Source organism: Lutjanus erythropterus, chromosome 3 (genome assembly GCF_056507025.1).
Source record: "Lutjanus erythropterus isolate fLutEry1 chromosome 3, fLutEry1.hap2, whole genome shotgun sequence".
Taxonomy (NCBI): domain Eukaryota; kingdom Metazoa; phylum Chordata; class Actinopteri; order Lutjaniformes; family Lutjanidae; genus Lutjanus; species Lutjanus erythropterus.
In genome coordinates this window covers 23,453,786-23,473,476 of record NC_139319.1, presented here as the reverse complement: position 1 = coordinate 23,473,476, position 19,691 = coordinate 23,453,786, and the positions used below count along the sequence as shown (strand labels likewise).

Here is a 19,691-nt window from a genome sequence, read left to right as displayed (position 1 = left end):
GTTTGTGTGTGTGTGCAGGGTGGATGGAGGGTGGCCTACATAAAGGTCGCCATACAGTGGGATCTGATCTACACAACAGATGGCAGGGATTACAAAGTCAGCTCCCCTCTCCACACCACTTTCGAGTCACGGCTGAAGACGTGCGACAAACTTTGATTCCAGGGTGAAAGATCATCTTTATGTCTTTTTGGTATTAAAAATCAATGAAATATAATAAACATATATATAATACAGCGGACTGGACTGTTCCTGCGGTACAGACCCGACTGCACAAAAACAAAACTTCATTCACCTTGTTGGGTGATACGGCATCATATATTTCTATATAATTTTTTTGGTTTCCTCTCTGATGTTTTCTGGCTATTCAGCTTTAGCTCTCAGTTATGTTATTACAGAGCTTTCTTGGTGGACAGATGGTTTAGCTCACTTGTTGCTAAAGTTGCTAAGTGTAACTCTTGGCTATTGTTAGTGGGTAACTGAACCAGGCTCAGCAGCCTCCCTGTGAAACTAACTGGTCACTGGGCCTCTGAGAGCCTCATTTATGGAGCTTCCTGATGGAAAGATAGCTTTGATTACTTGTTGCTACACTAACTTAGCTAACCACTAACTAACCATTAGCTTGGTTAGCAGTGACTCACAGCTCTTTTGATCCTGGTCCTGGTATAGTTAACACAGTACTACTGGCTACTGTAAAGATCAATCAATGTCTGTGACAGGTCCCTCCCTAGCTGTCCCTTGTATGGGAAACACATATGCAATAATCACCCCAATAGCCGTGTCATAGGAACTTTAAAATGGAACTAGGTGGGACTAAGTGGATTTTGGTTGATCAGAAGTTGCTATATTTATAATTTATTAGAAAAATATTCCCAAAACTGCCTCCGAATCGAGCTTCAGATAAATGTTTTGATCACAAGAGTGAGAGTGAGAGAATTGATACAGAACAACCCTACTTCTGATGGCGGGTACTGCTATGATTCCCCTTTAACTACTGGTCTGTTATTGTTAGCTCTAATTTAGTAAACCGTGACAAATAAAGCACTGTTTTCGGATGAACTCCCCTTAAATTAACCTGCAAACCGTAATGGGATGATAAAGGTTCACTGTGGAAAAGACAAACAGCAAGACTAAATGAAGCTAATGACATTTTGTAGGAGACTACAGGGACACACTGGAGCTGGCAGATGCTGTCTTAACCTAGAGGGACACAGCGAGAGAGATCGAGTTTGTAAGAACAGATGCTGGCACAAACCTTCAGGGAGTATGATTTACGAATATGGTGTATTAAGACTTGAAAAATACAAAAATGTAAGAATCAAAAGTACATATTTGAGGGGATAAACAGATGGAACTAACCACAGACGATGCACATCTCAGGTTGCGAAAGTAAAGCTTGAAAAGTGTGATAAATAAATAATGGGCTTATACTTTTTTATGACACTGAAACTTTTGTGTGTTGCAAAATGTGTTTCATCATACTGAACTTTTCCAAAACTCTGCAAAATACTGCAATTCATGTGCCCTCGGCCCTCATCTTATGTGCCCTCTATCACTTAACTGATCTGATGCGGAGGAGCATAAAGCAGACAGGCCTGTCCAAACAAAGCAGATCAACAAAAACCAACGGACTCAGCGGCACAAAATGGACCCAGTCTGTCTGAAACTGCAGGTATGAACATTACAGGTTGGAAAAGAGAAGCTCTGAGATGCTGGGGAATGACTAAGCTTAATGTAGTGTTGGCTTAAAGGAGCAGACGTGGAAACCCAGACACTAACAGTAGCTAATCCTGTCTGTGTGTGTGTCTGTGTGTATATACATGTACATATACTGTGTGTATATATGTTCGAGCTCAATGATTGGCTATTCTTGCTCACAGGTTGAATAGTGGATCATCCCATGGAGAAGGAAAGGGATAAATTGTTATTGAACTTCCTGATCACAGAGATATCAGGTACATCCCTTTCGGACACGTTCCCAGATGATCATGCGAGTCTTTGTCGACACGTGGTCATACGCGTGAATAGCTTTTGTGAGCATTCGTGTCTCTGTGTTGGGAGTTTTGATCACATCTGAAAAGGCTGCTCTGGATGTTGGTACAACTTGCCAAGCATCTGTGCCTGTGCCTCACATTTTCCTGTCTGTGAAAGTGTGTGTGTGTGTGTGCTCATGTCGATAGTTAGGCTTGTAATGAGTAATTCACACTCCTTGCCAGGGAGAGATCCAGCTGTATAGTGTTGTATGTGGTGGTGGGCGGTTAGCTGATGATTCCCCAAATGAGAACTGAGGCAGGCTTGTCAGACAAGTTGAGGAACGAGGCCAATATCGGGGCCTGAGCCAAGGCCATGATAGTCAGCCTCGAGAGTGGGTGGGCAGATGGCCAGAACCATAACTTAAAACACATTAACATCAAACCGACACATTAAGAGCAAATTATCAGCTGCTCGCTTTCGTCCTGGAAATGAGATTGGATTGCCGGGGCCAATAAACATAGAGAGACAGCAATCATCCTTCGGCAGCACACATAAGTGTTAATAGGAAAACATTTGGTAAAATGGGCCATTTCAACATAGGAAATTTAATTATACACAATTAAGTGCTGTAAGTTTTGATAAAACTTCACATTAAAGTTGACATGTTTATCAAGAGTCAAGTGTCCATCTATCTGAGCTGTGTCTCAACCAAATCTGCAGGGTTAGATTATTTATTTCAAACACTTGCTTTCTTGTCATATGACCCTCCTCTGTTTGCATATAGATCTGCAGTTTGTAGGGTGGCTTCCAGCTGACGTCATCAAGCATCACTTTAACAATCATGATGCAATAGCAAAGGATGAAATGCACTTTTATTGCCGATAGTAATGCATGTCCAATTAGCATGCCACTTACCCACCATAACTGCCCTAGGGTCCAGCTAGTGCTGAGTTAATCAGGGTTAAATGTGTTAGAAACACAAGAGGAGGAATTAATCAGATAGGGTCTTCTTTTATATGCAGGTCATTAAAAACACATGGGCTACCCACTGGGTACACAACTTTACTGGGTCAGAGCTGGCTTCCCATAAAGATGAACAGAGGGTTTTCTCCGCACTGGTCACAGCGTATTACTCACGGACCGCCGCTTAGCTAAGTTAGAGCTAAGCTGATGCTATCCAGGCCTCTTCACAGACGGGTGCACCTGCTAAGCTAATGCTAAGCTAACGCTGGTCAGATCCTGTTACTCACAGATGAGTGCACAGCTATGCTAGCTGCTAATAGCCTCACTGCTGTGGTCCAGGGATGCAGCACACGGAGAAGCTTCGGCTGCATAAGTGCTTCATGCTCTTTCTTATCAATGTGGACTTTTCTTCTCTCAGCCTTATACATGAAAGGAAGGTTTTAGCTAAAAAAAAAAAAAAAAAGAATAAACCTAACAAAGACCATAAAGCATTCTATTAAGCTAAATGATTTCACCAGAGTATTGAGGTAGTCCAAAAGTTATAAAAAGTAATCAAGTTACATTAGAATATTGGGATCCTAGGATTATGTTACTAACTACATATTTAACAGGTAATTAGTAGTTGTATGAGAATACATTTTTAAAGTAACCCTCCTCAACTCTGCCTCTACCCAGAACTTTAACAGTAGCTACTCCTAAAGCCAGTACTGGCAGTAAACAGTTAAAATAACAACATATCTGTGATTGGCATTTTAATTTTGTGTGTATATGACTTCTGAAAATGTTTGTGATGCGACCCATTTCTGTCACCTTCTATGGAGAGATATTTGAGACCAGAGTTGATGGAAAGAGGTTGTCAAGCATTTAAATTAGGCCTTTTATTTTTAGGGTTTCATATCATATTCCGGATGAGCATGAGCTGGCACATCATCACCAGAGCTGAATTTTAATACAATCTAATAAATGATTCCAGAATATATACCATGAATTATTTAGATAATGACTGAAATTAGTTTTGTTGGGCATGTTAATTATAAATAAGGAAATTAAAGGACAATTTCAGCACAATTTAGGGCAATTTCTTGTATTCCTTACTCAACAACGCCGTAGACATTTCTCCAGTGTCACAATAGATTTCTTTTCACTTATTTCTAATAAACACTGTCTAACCATGTTACCCCTCCAAATGTCTTAAGGGTAACAAATGACTTGTTTATTAGTTTAACAGCAAAGAAAACTTCCTAAATTCATTTATCAGTTTAGGGTCAGCCCAGGAAATGTCATTAAAATGTAATTGGATGTCATTGCCTGGCCTGACCCTAACATTACTGAAAATTAATCCGCCTCCCCTTTTTTTTACATTTTAAATAAAAGCTGTACACTATGAGGGTGCAAATGTTGTCTTTGGGTCTCCTCCAGCAGCTCTAAAGCTTACACATTATATCGCATTTGTTTAATCCTTAACAAAAACAGTGTAAAAACAACACTTTGTGCCTTAATAGGGAGGTTATATACCACACTACCAGGGCAACCAGCTGGGATTAGCTGAAAAAAGAAAACTGAAATGATGGTTTTAAACTTAAAAAAAAAAAAAAAAGTTTTAGTACGGTTTAAACAAACAAGACAGGCTAGCTGTTTTCTTCCATTTGCAGTCTTAATGCTAATCTAAGCTAACTGGCTGCTGGCTCTAGCTCCATACTGAACGGACAGATATGAGAACGGTATAGAAAATTAGATAAATTAGATAAAATTAGATTAAAGTGATATTAACCACATTTCCCAATATGATATCTAAATGTACTTAAATTGATCACTAATTAGTCAGACATAAGATATCAAACGTAACTAGTTAGCTAATGACTGACGTGGCTATATATAATATATGTTACATTTACAGGGTCTCCAGCAACATCAACAGAAAGAAAACCAAGGTCCCAAAAGTGGCAGGACTTAGGAAGGGTCAATTAATGGTTCAGTGTTTAAGATTTAGGGGAAATTATTAGCTGAATATTGTAGAAATTTAACATAATATTTGTAAGTATGTTTTCATTAGTGTATAATCACCCGAAACTGAGAATCTTGAGCTTTTGTTACCCTAAAATAAGCTGTTTATATCTACAGACGGAGTGGGTCCCACCTTGGTGCACCACCACGTTTCTATAGTCGCCCAGAACAGATAAAACCAAACACTGGCTCTAAAGAGGGACTTTCAACGGCCACGGTAGGTTCACCCACATGCTTGGAAGGGGAGGGTGAAGTGAGTTAGTTACAATTTACAATCTCACCACTAGATGCCTCAAAGTTCTACACACTGGTCATTTAGAGATTAGAATAAAAAAAGCTGAAATGATCTCTTGAGACATGACCAGTATGTTGACCAGTGTAACACTGGAGGCCTTTTGGTCATTGGATCATCACTCCCCAGTCCGCAGGAGAAATCACCCTATGCCTCCATCATGGTCTAAACTGCCTAGAGCAGATGTTGACATTTCGACATTTTGTACTGTAGTTATGGGCAATAATGTCAGCTCGCATCTTTGCCTTTTCTTTGCGCTTTCTGTGAGTCAGGCTATACCAATCAATCACAGAAAAGAATCACAGTCCATCAAAGAAAATAACTGATTCTGTTTCACACCCTTAACTAATCCCCAGGGGCAGAAACCTTTAACCTTTGTGACCCTGCCTCTTCATCTCATGCCAGTGAATCCTGACGGTGGCTCATTCATCAGCAGCAAGGAGTCATGACGCTCGCACGAAACTGCATACTTATCGCAATCTAATCTCTTGTCTACTCTAAGCACTACACATGCTTGCATACATATACATATAAAACAGACAACTGCAAACATACTCACATGGACACACACACACACACACACACACAGAAAGCCTCACTGATATGATTGAAGTCAATCTCCTACACACATATACTGTATTACAGCTCTCTGCCTTCTAATGTTCTTACCAAAGAGCGGTGCCAATTTCCCCCGACACAGCAAAAGTCAAGTGAGTATTATGTACAGGGCTAAAAATCGTATGTACAGCACTCAGCATCATCTACTATATCCCTGAATGTGTGTACTGTTTGTAGAATGTATGGTGTCTTTCAAAGTATATCAAATGCATCAATTATGAAAAAGAAGCTATACTTTTTGTGTAGCATTTTACAAGATACATTTTAAAGGGATAGTTCAGTTTTTTGAAGTGTGGTTGTATCCATAGTCACTGGATTTCCTACAGTAGACTAGAAAAACAGCAGGAATACTGTTGTAGGAAGTTAAACAGTATATAACTGTGGATAGGGTCAGCAGCAAAACCTATTTTAGCCACCTTGCTCTTTCCAAAGTCATCAGGCTCCTTTAGCAGAAGAAAAAAGTAATTTTTATGTTTCAGAACATGGGTTGTGCTTTCCATGCCAAACACCCAAAATAGCATTAGCTTATGGCTGCCCCCCATTTTTGCAAGACGTCTTTACAAACCAAAAGTCCGACTGAAGACTGTTTTTCCTGCCTCTCTAGGGTGCGTTTGTTTGTAGTGACAATGAAGTTTAGAAAGCTTTTAACACTCCTTTGAGTGGGCCTCAGAATATAATGCACTCTCTTAAACATGCTAATGTTACTTTTTTATTTTTAGCTGGCTAAAAGAAAAGACAAACTATCACATTAACAAACAAGCTTTATATATTAATGTGTTTACTATATTAATATATTCAAATATATATTAATAATATAATAATAATGTATTTAAAAAATTAGCTTGTTCTTTTATTTACTTAATGGTACACTTTGGCCTCAATTCACAATAAATATACAAAAAATATAAGTAAAATCAAAGCCAAAGACAAAATTAAAAAAAAAGGCGTATGGAATTCTCAAAAAAACTGAGCCTGCCTTGTTTTGTGGAAGAACAAGTTGCCCTTTATAGCAACTTAGACCTTTGAACTTAGCACCTGAGGGAAAGCTGAATGAAATACTTGTAGGTAACCAAAGAAGCCTCCTCTCTAAGCACTTGATGTTCAGAGCCTCGCTCAAGGGCTCCCAAAGTGAGCAAAAGCAGAGGTGCATTGTGGGAGACTGACCCAACCACCTTTCAGACTCCAGTGAACCTCGAGGGCATGCGAGTGCTGGCACTACGGCCAAACGTTGACAGGTCAATCATTCAGCACATGAGCAACTTCTGTGTTTCTGGTGTTGAACTCGGGCCCAATATGTTACGTATGAAAATGTCATATTTTCAGAAGCTGTTTGAGTTTTTATTGATGCCCTTGTGTTTCTCTTTACATGAAGCTTTGTGGGAAAAGAAACAGCTTTTACAACACATAAATGATGTGATGCAAACTGAGGCTAAAGAGTTTCACATTACCAAGAGCCTCCCTAGGCAGAATCCTAAACCACTCCTGCTAGGTTTCAAAATGTACAGTCTGCTTACTAAAGCACCGGGCTGCAACTCAGCATTGCCTCCTTCCCCGACTGTAGCCTCTGAAAAAAGAAGCTGTTTAATCGTGTTCTGTTGCGCAAACACGAGGAGTTTTATTTCAGCTGGAATTTTTATTGTTACATCCGAGCTGCAAAGGGGACGGATGACAGCTTGTTGGTTTTGGGGCAAACGTGGGTCAGCAGAAAGAACCCTGTTGTTGCATTGTTTCCCGTCGCCCTGAATGACATGTGGAGGGATGCGGTTTCTCACACGGGGGCATCTCGCTGCGTACATGGAGCAGTGGCCTAGTTTGCGACGGGATCAGGGCATTACTCTTAATCCACCAGATAGATGTCATATGCACGCACGCACACACAAATACACTGAGAAACAAAAATGGTGGCAAGAGGAGGAGAGAAAGAGGGAGTAAAAAGAGGGACATGTGAATTTTGAAAAAAAAAAATGCATTCACACACGCAAAGCTCAGCGCACAACTTGTATTATTACACCAGCGCTTGTGAGCAGAATGCACATATGGTGCAGTGTCATGCAAGGTTTCCAACTATGCACATGGGATACTGTTCCATCTGATTGCATCTTAATACCCTCAGTCCATGACTGTGTATATGGGTGGAACTTGTGCAAGCATAAGTGTTCATAGTGTTTCTAAAAGGAGAAATCTGTAATATATTTACTGCAATAAATCATAAAATGACCATCAAATGTCTTTACTTGCATCTCTGACAACAACATACCCTTTGTCTATTGCGGTTCACATTAATTAGAAATCAAATTAATGACAAATGTTTGCTGAACAAGTAAGTGTCTGTTGATGAGTCATAAAAAATAATTAATAATGTTTTAGAAAGAGTAATTGTTTATGACAGTTAAACTGAGCCATATGTTTAGTGTGTGTTTTCAGAGCAGTGGGCTTTTGTTTTCAGGATAACAAGCTTAGCTTTATATTGACAGACGATTGGCAGTTATGAACAGCTGGTCAACTTACAGTGGACTCATCACTCTTGTTATTGTCAAATTACAGTGTTGCGCTTGTCTTGTGTTATTGCAGTGTTCCTGCAGCTTGAATGAGCAATTTCGAGTCTGGAGAGGAGGGGGTGGGGGGGGGGGCAACTCGTTTCAACCACAGAAGGTATACTAATTGGATTTCAACCTATTTAATATACAGTGTATGACTCCAACTCACTATTTGGACTGCAGCACTCACTTCTGGGTGCAGAAATTGTTACATACTGCTCCTTTAAAGCTATTACAAAAAATGTTCCCGTGGACAAAAGTGGTAGTGTTTCCACTGTAATAACTACAATAAAATTATCTGAATAAAAATCTCCTCCTGCTTCTTTGTAACTGGCTAACATGCTACTCGCTGTAACTTTGCCTGAAAAAATGTTAACACGGGCTCTTTTAATCATGGAGACTTTGACCTGGTGACTCTAAGAATAATACAGAAATAGACAATTTTTTCACTGTCTTGTTTGCTTATTACTCATAACCAGTTAAAAACTCCTTGTAGTAGGTTTGAGTTTGTTTAAAAAAAAAAATGATACCACTGTCCAGACCCAGACCACTGGTTCTTAAGCTTCTCGAGTTGCAGCCGCCGAGAATAATCTGGTTGGTGACTGTCTGGAAAATTCAAACACGACCATTATTAAGGCAAATTATATCACTGGTACACATGATGTAGTGTAAAAACCATTCCCCAGTCTATAATATGGTCTCATTTGCCATCATGCCTGGTGCAAGACTGAGTAGTTTAAGTTTGATATTTTGTCACAAAATGCTTAGTTACTTTTTGTTTGTGTCTGTTCAGATTACCGTTTACTTGTTATTGAGGTGGCTGTTGCATTTCTCAATGCCAGCTTTGCTTTGCATATTATATTTTTGAGTACTTGTCTCTTATGTTGAATGCCAAGGGCCCAATGTCACTGAGAGCTGCTTCTAGGCTCTAATTATGTGCTGCTGCCCACATTATTTTATTTAATTTTTTTCTCCACAACCATCAGGCAACCCTCAGAAATAATCTCATATCACGACCCCTTTGGGTGTCCCGACCCCCAGGTTTAGAACCACCAACCTAGAGGAGTCGCCTCTACTTTGTGGAACCCCATTAGGCTTAAAAGTATCTCATTCATTTGGTGAAGATGAGCACAAGCGAAAGGCAATATTTCAGAGCGCGTTTAACATTTCAAAACAGACACGAGACGAGCACCAAAGATGTCAGCGTCCCAGCAGCCTCTGTTTGAATTCTCAACATTCAAATCTCTGAGTCCCCACTGTTGATATTAAAAGAGGCACTGTATGTCATACACAATGAGATAAAAAGAGAAAAGAACAGCCTTTCCTCCCTTTTCCCCCCTCAAGCCCTCTGTCGCTCCTTTCTCACCAGATTATATGGATGTGCCGAGAAGCAGCAGAGAGCGAGCAGGAAAAGAGCAATGAGAGAGTCACAGCAAATGAGAAGAGGGCAGGGGAAAAAGAAAAATATAGACAGGAGAGACAATGTATGAATCCCTTCCACCCTTCCTGTATCTCTGCTGCTCCCCCTTAACAATCATAGAGGAAGTCTGCGAGCATCATCGTTTTGATGGATGACTGGGCCTTTACTGGCCGACCCTGAAACTTACACAGGGGACAAGAGGGCAGGACGCTGAAAGGAAAACAAGAGTGGTTTGTGGATGTGTGTGCTTTTACTGTCCTCTGTGTTATGATGTACTTTTAAAACATTGCCCAATGGCTGCCTCAAGCCCATAGTGTGTGCTCATGCACTTGTGTGTATGTGTGTGTTACAGGGTGGTGATGATATATGTTCAGCATCGTACAACCACAAGCTTGGAGCTACGCTGCATTTTCCTTCAATCAAACAGAGGAACTGTGCTGTGAATGCTGCATATTTTATATGCTTTAAAAATGTTCTCTCTTTTTTTTTAACAATATTTACCATGGCATATTCACATTCACACTGTAAAAAATGTTTTAATAATAATAATAATGATAATGATAATAATAATAATAATAATAATAATAATAATAATAATAATAATAATAATGATAATAATAATAATAATTATTATTATTATTATTATTATTATTTATTTATTTTTATTTTTTTTAAAGTTTAAGTTTAAGTTTTAAAAAATTAAATTGACAGGCTTAAGTTGACTGACTTTGAGGTAATTTTGTGAAGATTCAAAACATTTTTTTTTTTTGTGAAATAAACTTGAAAGTGTTTTCATTACTGTGAAAACAAGTAACCATGTTTTATCTTAAAGTGTATTAGAGACACACAGCAAGTTTTCTGACCAGATTTAAAGGGACAGTTCACCCCAAAATCAAAAATACATTTTTTTCTCTGGCCTGCAGTGCTATTTATCCATCCAGTGGTGCTCAAAGAACCAGGAAAAATACATCGGAAAAACTCAACAGCATCGTCTCTTTCCAGTAATCATGACCTGGTTATAATTCACAGACCCTGTTGTGAGCAGGTGTTGACGATTCCTGAGTGGATTTTTTTAATTGCTGAATCCTTTTTTATGGCTGTAAATAACTATTGCTCAGTCCGTTAGCTCCATGCTAATACCTAATGGGAATTCCCTTTAACACGCTAATGGTCTTAGCATTTCGATTGCGATAATATTATCCTAACAAACTGATCGATTTTACTTCACATACTTTACATAAAATGACATGTGTGCTCATACGTTCAGGAATATATTTCCTGATCTGTGGAGACAAACTAATGGCTTCTGACTTCACAGTGCTAACTTTATCTGCTTCTCTGGCTACAACACTGCACACTGACCAACAACAGCAACCTCAAAGGGTTAAAACTCAAACTCAACAGTTTTAAGGCTCAATTTCATGTGTGAAGGAATGTTAATTTAAGGGCTGTTTGTGTTGTGTGCAGTTTTCAGGGGATATATTCATACTGGCCAAACATTTTAGTTATTATTTTCTTATTTACTGAGGAAAGATTAGTTGATTCCACTAAATTACTGCAGGGTTATTTTTTACGGTGTATGGAACAAGCATGTTTAAATGAATATGCAAATCAAATTTCTCCTAGACGGCATTTTTATTGATGTGTCTGACTGGATAACTCTCAGATGTTTAACAGTCTGCTTGGAGAGCTTGAATGACCTCCTCCTCTTCCTCTTCCATTATTCTCTTTCAGTCTGTCCCATCTTTTAGTCCTCCCACACTCCCCTTCTGTCTTCATACCTTTTTATCCTTAGTCTCAACACAAATCAGATGGTTTCATCACCACTCTTATGAGATTCAAAGCCTCTCTCTTAATCTTCGAACCTGACAAACAGACAGAGAAGTCATACCTGGCCAAGACTTTCTCTTAAACAGGTAGACAGTCATCCCGAGTATGTTTACACACACGCACACACACACGTACACTACTCTTCCAGTAATTGATCGTGTTTTTGAAAAATCAAATCCCGGTTTCAGAAATATGGGTAAGCTCTTATCTATGGATTTTAAGAAAATGTCCCCAGCCAGAGTCATGTGGTAGTCAGCCAGGAAAAACAAAAATATCCGATTAACAATGTAGTGATGGTTAAAGTCTGGCATCAGTTAAATTGGAGATAAACTGATTATGACTTGTTATTGTTGTCTTCCATTAAGATGGGTGGTAAGATAGGAGCTAATAGGCCAGACACAAAGTGAATGAGGTCAGTCATTACAGAAATAATAGAAGAAATAAACTTTTTAAATTCAGTTCATACACAGGGAGATTTGTAAGTTTATGTTCCATGTCAATATCAAATCCCAGATATGATAAAAACTGGAGCTGAAACAATTAATCTGTTAGTCAATTGGCAGATAATGTGATAATAATAATAATAACTATTCTACTAATTAATGGTTAAACTTATCTTTATGCACAAATGGCAGAAATTTAACGCTTCCAGACAAACTAAACTGAATATATCTGGATCACTGGACAAAACAAGTAATTTGAAGACGTCACCTTCAGCTCTTTTAAATCATTTTCTGGCATTTTATAGACAAACGACCAATCATGAAAATAATCAACAGCTTAATCAATAATGAAAATAATCATTAGCTGCAGCTGTAATTAAAACCAGGATACAGCTCATAACACTGAGAAATACAACGAACTAGCCATGATCAAGGATCACACACACACACGCAGAGTATAAACACAATCACACAAGCAGTGGGGAAATTATCTGATTTGCCATATGTGGTCTGTCTATCCATGCCAAGTAATACTGGGATGGACAAAAACAGCTGGCCTCAAATCAAACCTGCTAACCGGCACACACTCTCTCTCTCACACACACACACACACACACACACACACACACACACACACACACACAGATAAACACACACTCACACAGGAAGGATGTGACATCAGTGGAGTGGTTAGTAAGAGAAAATCAGGTCATTCCAACCTTACATGTGCTTGTATATATATACGATATGTGTACAAACAGCAGGTGTTCAAAAAGATGTGAAGTATATATGTAACTGTTTCTCTTTGTGCATTTGTCACAGCCCGTTCTCACTTCCAACACATCAAATATGGCAACTTGGTCACTGCCCCTATGCTTCAAACTGACACTGTAGGTAGCCCTCAAGAATAACTTCTGGAGGTGCCGTCTTACTCTTCTGTTTTGAAGTGCCATTGAAGTCATGTTACATGCAACATGGTGTAATTACCAAGAAAGTTTGCATATGGCTGTATTAAGATGCAATCAGTTGTTTATTTTTGCTTAGAACATATCCGCTGTGAAACAATCAGGAATTAACATTTTATTTCTCAGATTCACTGGCTTTCTCGCTACCAGTGCCGCCTCGTCTCTTGTAGTCTCTACCCTGCGTAACACAGCTACATGCTCTCATAAAAGTGGACACAAACAGAAGGAAGCTTCTTGTTATCACTATTTTTCAGCATAAACTGCAAGCCAGATGGAGACATTGAAGCTGGGTACACAAAAAAACAAGCAAGGACACAAGTGTGTCATCGTTTGATCAGTGAACTCCACCCGGATAGCGCCCAGTTTCAGTGATATATCAGCGTGACTATGGATTGGTCTCATCGGCAGCTTACGTGATTGGCCACCGCAGTGTGATCTTGGGTTCTCCAATAGTTGACTCTATTTCAGCTTTTTGTGGCATCCTCTGAAGGCCCCACCACTACAGCCTAAATGCTGCATTTATGTTGCAACACCTGTTTCTGTCTGAATGTGCATTATATCCAAGAGGTGGGCTGATGGACGAGTAAAACAAAGACAGGACTTTCACCCAGGAGACTGGGGTTTGTGTTCCAAGTGAAACAAAGAGTCAACTTCTTTTTACTTGTAGTTATGTAAGCTGCATTACATACTTTAACTTAAAACTGCAAAACTGAGGCTAGAGGGGTACCTACAGCGTCACAGTTTAAAGCATAGGGCCAAACTGCTGTATTTGATGAGTTGGGAGTTAGAATGTGTTGAAACATCAGACAAAGTTAGCAACTTGCTGATGATTCAGGAGCTAAAGAACCAAATATTACAGTCAGAAACTGCTGGACGAAGACGAAACCAAAAGAGAGTAAATATTGAACTTACATTCATCATGTGGGCAGAAACATAACTTCAAAAGAATATTCTTGCTACTAATGTTGGCTCTTTGCAATTTCAACTTAAAAACTAATCAGTCAGTGTTGATGAGTTGGGAGTGAGAAGGTGTGTGTGTCTGAAAACATAAATGTATAGATCTGAGCGTAAAAAGACTTACAGTCAGCATCAGCAAGGAAGAGGAAGCTGAGGAGGAGCAGGCCCGGATTGGCAGAGTGCATCATGGGATATGTCGACACATGCATGCTGTATCCACCGTGAGCTCACTGCCTCACTGCACAACAGGACAATAGAAACAGGCCCTCACAACCTGCAGAGAGAAACAAGGAGAGATAAAAAGAAAATTCAGTCATTAGACTCCTTCCAAAGTCCAAATTAGGAGAATTTCAGATATTTTATGGTCTGTGTGTGCACACACCAACCCACACACACACACACACCAACACACAGACTTGAAGTGTGTGAGTTCCCTCAAGGCCTTACACTCCAGTTATGCAGCTGCCTTCCCTCTTCTCGCTTCATTAGGACCATACACTCATCGCCCGGAGGTGTGTTTTGGTGTGTGCATGTCTGCGTGTATGCAAGCTCACGAAGTAGCTGATGAATTTCAACTTATGGCAAACATTTAGCGTTAAAACATCAGTCGGCTTCATTTTTATTTTACAAAAATCTCCCAAGTAAGCAATGGCCTCAACTGTATTTCTGCTTTAGTTTTTTACCCTGTTATACAATCTACAAATCAGGCTGCTCTTCAATGCGGGATATTGTTCCAAATGTGCGTAAAAAACGGCATGATTTCAGATTGATGAGAAGGAATGAATGGCTTTAAGATGGAGGGGTGGGTGGATGGGCCGAGGGATTGATGGACGATGGGGAGATTAAAGTGGGAGGAGACTGACTGGTGTTATCTGCTGGCTATGTTACACACAGTGTTGGGTCAACATACAGCTCAATGTCTCTATCCTTTCATCCTTAGACTCTCTCTGGCTTCCCATTTTGGTCCTTTCCTTTTACTTTCCTGTCGTTTATCTTCATTTACTGTCACTTTTTTGTTTTGCAGTTTTGCATCCTAAATTTTCTAAATATTTACTCTCTTTGACTCTCCTTTCCCTCCTCTCTCATTCATCTCGTCTTTTACCACTACTCCCTTCTCAGCATCCTTCTTTCTCCGTTCCAATCAATCAGATTTTTTTGCCTTTTTTTTGCTCCGTCTGTCCCTGCCTGTCTATCTGCCATCTGCGGCGCCTGGTATGGGTGTCTGGCATTAGAAGAGACAGGCATCAGTCTGTGTCAGAAATCTCACAGCTCAAATCACATGACACAATGAGACATGGCAGATCACTGCTGCTGTCCAGAAACTGACAGCGTTGAGTGAGAGACACTGAAATAAGCGGAGGGAAAAGAAACGATGTGCAATGTGTATTTTTGCATGAATGAATGTGTAGGCCTGTTCTGTGTGAGCATGCATATGGGTTAGCTCATGCATACGTTGATGCCTCTGTATGCGTACATCACCACTGACTGCCTGTCCGTGTGCTGCTGGATTGCTTGCATATAAGCGCGTGTGTTCCCCTGTCGTGCGTACATGTATGTGTCTGTAGGCTTTCCAAAACTGGACAGAGTCATCAGCAGCGGCGGCAGCGGCAGTCTTAATCCCCTCCACTCCTGAACAAGCCATCTGATTAAAAAAGGACAAGGGGGGTAGTGGTAGAAGAACGCTGGAACCCACAGCTCTCAGCATCCCTGCAGCCAAGGCAGCAAACAACTAAACCCACACTGGATTTTCCACTTGGTTTGGTCTGAAACAATTGCTTTGGGATAACCTAGATCTCTGCCTGCACAAATTAAGTCCTCCGCACTGTGATTTACACTACTACAGTAGATAAGGGAACCCAGCAATACAGTGTGGAAAGGCACAGCATTCAGGTGGCTTGTGTATCTACCCAAAGCCCAGGGAAATTATACCTTTAGTTTTTTGTTTTGTCATTGTTTATTTTTGGATATTAGATCTCAGCTCTATTTAAAGGGATAGTTCAGATTTTTTTTTAAGTTGTGTGAGGTATTTATTGATAGTCAGTGTAATACCTACAATGCTGGTGTATGCTCTATTATAATATTTTAATTGCTTTACTTTGTCATCAGAACGCCTCTTCCAACAAGAAACCACTGTTAAATAAATACTGCGCTCTCCAAACCAACCACAGGCAAAATCGGTAATTTTACCTTGCAGAACAGGAGAGTCTGCCTCAATCTTTTAGATTGCTTGTGTTATTGTGTGACTTCAGTGAATCCAAACTATAATTTTAAAACACCAAAGCAGTCACACAACGACATAAAGTAAACCAACAGACTAACAGGCAGCAGTAGACCAGCAACTCCCGTGTTCTGCAATATAAAATTACTGATTTCACCTTTGGAGTTTGGTTGGATTGGAGAAACTGACATTTGGCTTGTGTAACGACAGTTTCCCATTGGAAAAGGCTGTCTAACATCAAAGTAAAGTGGTGAAAATACTGTAAATATAGCATATGCTTAAAGAGGCATTGTTTTTTTTTAAGAGGCTAAAATATCTTTTGCTGCTGACCCTGTCCACCGCAGTTCATTGCTTAGCTTTCATGCTGGTACTCCTCTCTGGTTCTTCTAACTGTTACGACAGGCATCTCTTGCCCTACATCAAGTTTTTTGCTAAGAGTCTTTATTTTACTTTAGTTGTATTTCAAAAGTTATCTTTTGTCATCAGAAACTTGTTAAATAATCTGTTTTTCACTTGTTTTAGAAAACAATACTAACCACAACATCTACATATTCTGTATATTTTACTGAAATGCTATTTAAATGCATACTGATACTCTATTCCTCATATAACATTCATGAGCATATTTGTCTAATTATTTTCTAAAATAAATACAGATTTTAAAAGGTAGGTCACTGATTTAAAAGAAAGGGAAAATCTGCCTTAGTGTGTGTATGTGTGTTGTGCATGTTGTGCATGTTGTGCGTGTGGCCACTAATCACTCCGGCTGATTCAATGTCACTGGAAAAGCCTGCATTATTTAGTATCTCAGTTCACAGCATGTCACGTTAATTAAAGAGCTAAGATAACTGGGAGAAAGAGGGAGGGAGAGAAAAAGAGAGAGATGAGGTGGAGGTGTGCAGAGGGAAAGCAGAGTGGTAAACAGAGAAGAAAAGAGACACGCGATGGAAAGAAAAGAAAAATAAGATAACCTGAGCCACACACACACACACACACACACAGAGGCAGCCAGGTAGTCACCAGATTGTAATCTGGGTGGCTGTTGTTGCTAGTATTACCGAGGGCCTAACAGAAAGCCTCCCTCGGTGCCTGAGCTTCTGCCGCTGCTGTGGATCACAGTCGACTCTAAGCCATTCACTTACATTAGTCCTATCACTCAATTATACACTGACTGTCTGGCCGGGGCCTGCAGCGATCAGTCACACTTATCTCCAGGATAACTTCTGACAGAACAAAGACTGACGCAAAGAGTGACAGCCTGGCTTATGTTTTTTCACAGGACAGACAGAAGGATGCATGAGGGAGGGGGAAGATGATGAGGGGTAAGAGGAGAAAATGGGGGGAAAGAGGAGGGAATTAAGGAAACAGAAAAGTTGGAATATTAAAACAATAATGTAATGATAACACTCTATTTATCATGTGTGTGCAGCATAAAAACATAATAAAATGTATAGAACACATAATAATGTAGGCATAAGCAATTGTAAGGACATTTTAGAGTGTTTATTCATGTAAATTATAATTATTACTAACCCCGTACAGCAGAGTTGAGTGACTCAAGTCACATGACTTGACTTGACAGACTTAATTTGCAAGTTTGAGGACTTGAGATTTGCTTGAACACTGAAAAATCTAAATCTTTGACTTGAGACAGATGATTCGAAAGGACTTAAAATTTGCTGTTAAATATTTGCATTTTTCTATATCGAGAAATTACATTTTGCTTTTGAAACATGTGAGTGATTTCTGATGTAATGCATGCAAATCTGGCAAGTGATGCAGCAGAAAAGCAGAGGGCAGCACACAAGGCAGGGAGGCTTGTCCAAAAATAATTTGGATTCAAAGATTACCTAAAATCTAAAAGACAGTATGTAATTCACTTATGACCAATGTCTTTCAACTGAGTTAAATGCAGAAATGTGGGGTGAATCATAATTTTGTCTGACTTGATTTGTGACTTGCTTGGCTTATAGCTGGGACTCAACTTGACTTGGCTTGATTCTCACCACAGTAATTTGGGACTTGCACATGTGTGACTTACTCCCACCTCTGAAATAAAAACATTTTATATTATTACACATATGTGTTGCATTATATTGTCATTCATTATCTGTTTATATGCCAACATCCAGTTATGGGTGCTTCACAAGAGGAGTTTAAGTTGTTGACAACTACATCAATTAACGCTTCAAAAGAAGGAGGAGGAAGGAGGCATACTTAATTAATCCCTCAAGGGGAAATTCAAATTTTTCACTGTTGTTATTTTACACATATGCACAAACAGGACCTATAGATAGATGTCAAATCGAGGAGGCTGCCACATAATCAGGAGCCTTGAGCAGTTAGGGATTCAATGTTTGGCTCAAGGGATCCTCTGCAGTGCTCAAGAGGTGAACTAGTACTACTCCATTCATACTGACTGGTTCATACTGGACTTGAACTTGTTCCCAAACCATTTTATTATTTGGCTTTTGAAGATACAGGCTTCAGGAATACCATTCAGAGAGCTGCTCACTGATCTGCAGTGAAACTCAAGGATATATATACATATACATGAGGCTGATTTTTGTATGTTTGAGGTCCTTGAGCTTTAAGATCGCAGTCTCATGCTGAGGAAGTGTTCATTCAGTCTTTTCTATCACTTCTATAACTGCTTTAAATAGCCTGGGTATACTGTAATAGACATGTCTTGTTGTTTCCTCTATAGAGGTAAATAAAGGATGAATCTGAATGTTCTTGGAAGCATAAACACTGATACTGGTGGCCAAACCATTACAAAAATACCTCATATATAAATATATATAAATACCTTACAACTGCATTATATAAACCATTATAAACCACTGATTAAATGTTGTTAATACATGCCAGTAGGATGGGGCTTAAATTAAAGTGTAGCAGTAATACCTGCTGGAAAATGTCCTGACTTGTCAAAATGTGGTATGATGTCCATTTTAATGGGAAAATGCAATAATACTCATATTTTAATAAGTAAATGGGTTTAAATATCTTGAGACAGCGGTACCCATAATGCTTAAAACTGCAGCTTACATCATCAACAGGCAACAAAAAAGCAGTATTAATCATGAGTTGTTGCATTAACAGGCTGCTTATTGGATTAACAGCTTGTATTTATTTTTGTCCCATTTTAGAGGGTCAAGTTATTACCTTATATGGTAGTTATGGCATTATCATTAAAAGAAAAAAACAATTTATTAAGAGATGGAGCTGAAAAGTTGTGAAATGGGGAAAGAGAAGTGAAACAAAAAGGAAATTAAAAGAGAAAATGAGATCCAAAAATGGAAAGAAAAGAAAAATAAAGTGTGGGCGGATGATGAGAGAGGGAGACGAGGGTAGACTACAAAGCGAAGGCGTAGTACAGCTGGAAGGGACGCCGAGAAAGATAAAGACAAAGACAAAAGACGGATCCTAAAAAGCATAGCTTAAGGCAAACCGTGTGCCATGGAAAAAGA

At 39.4% G+C, this 19,691-nt stretch overlaps 1 protein-coding gene across 1 annotated transcript in view; it reads right to left on the bottom strand.

Annotated features, from left to right (window-relative positions):
- The window catches only part of ptprdb (protein tyrosine phosphatase receptor type Db), a 218,718-nt gene that overhangs the window by 82,560 nt on the left and 116,467 nt on the right, over nt 1–19,691 (bottom strand). Inside the window, exon 5 of the mRNA XM_084715473.1 lies at nt 14,125–14,274. Coding sequence (XP_084571599.1) covers nt 14,125–14,209 — 85 coding nt within the window. The 5' untranslated portion in view covers nt 14,210–14,274. The remainder of the gene's footprint in view (nt 1–14,124; nt 14,275–19,691) is intronic.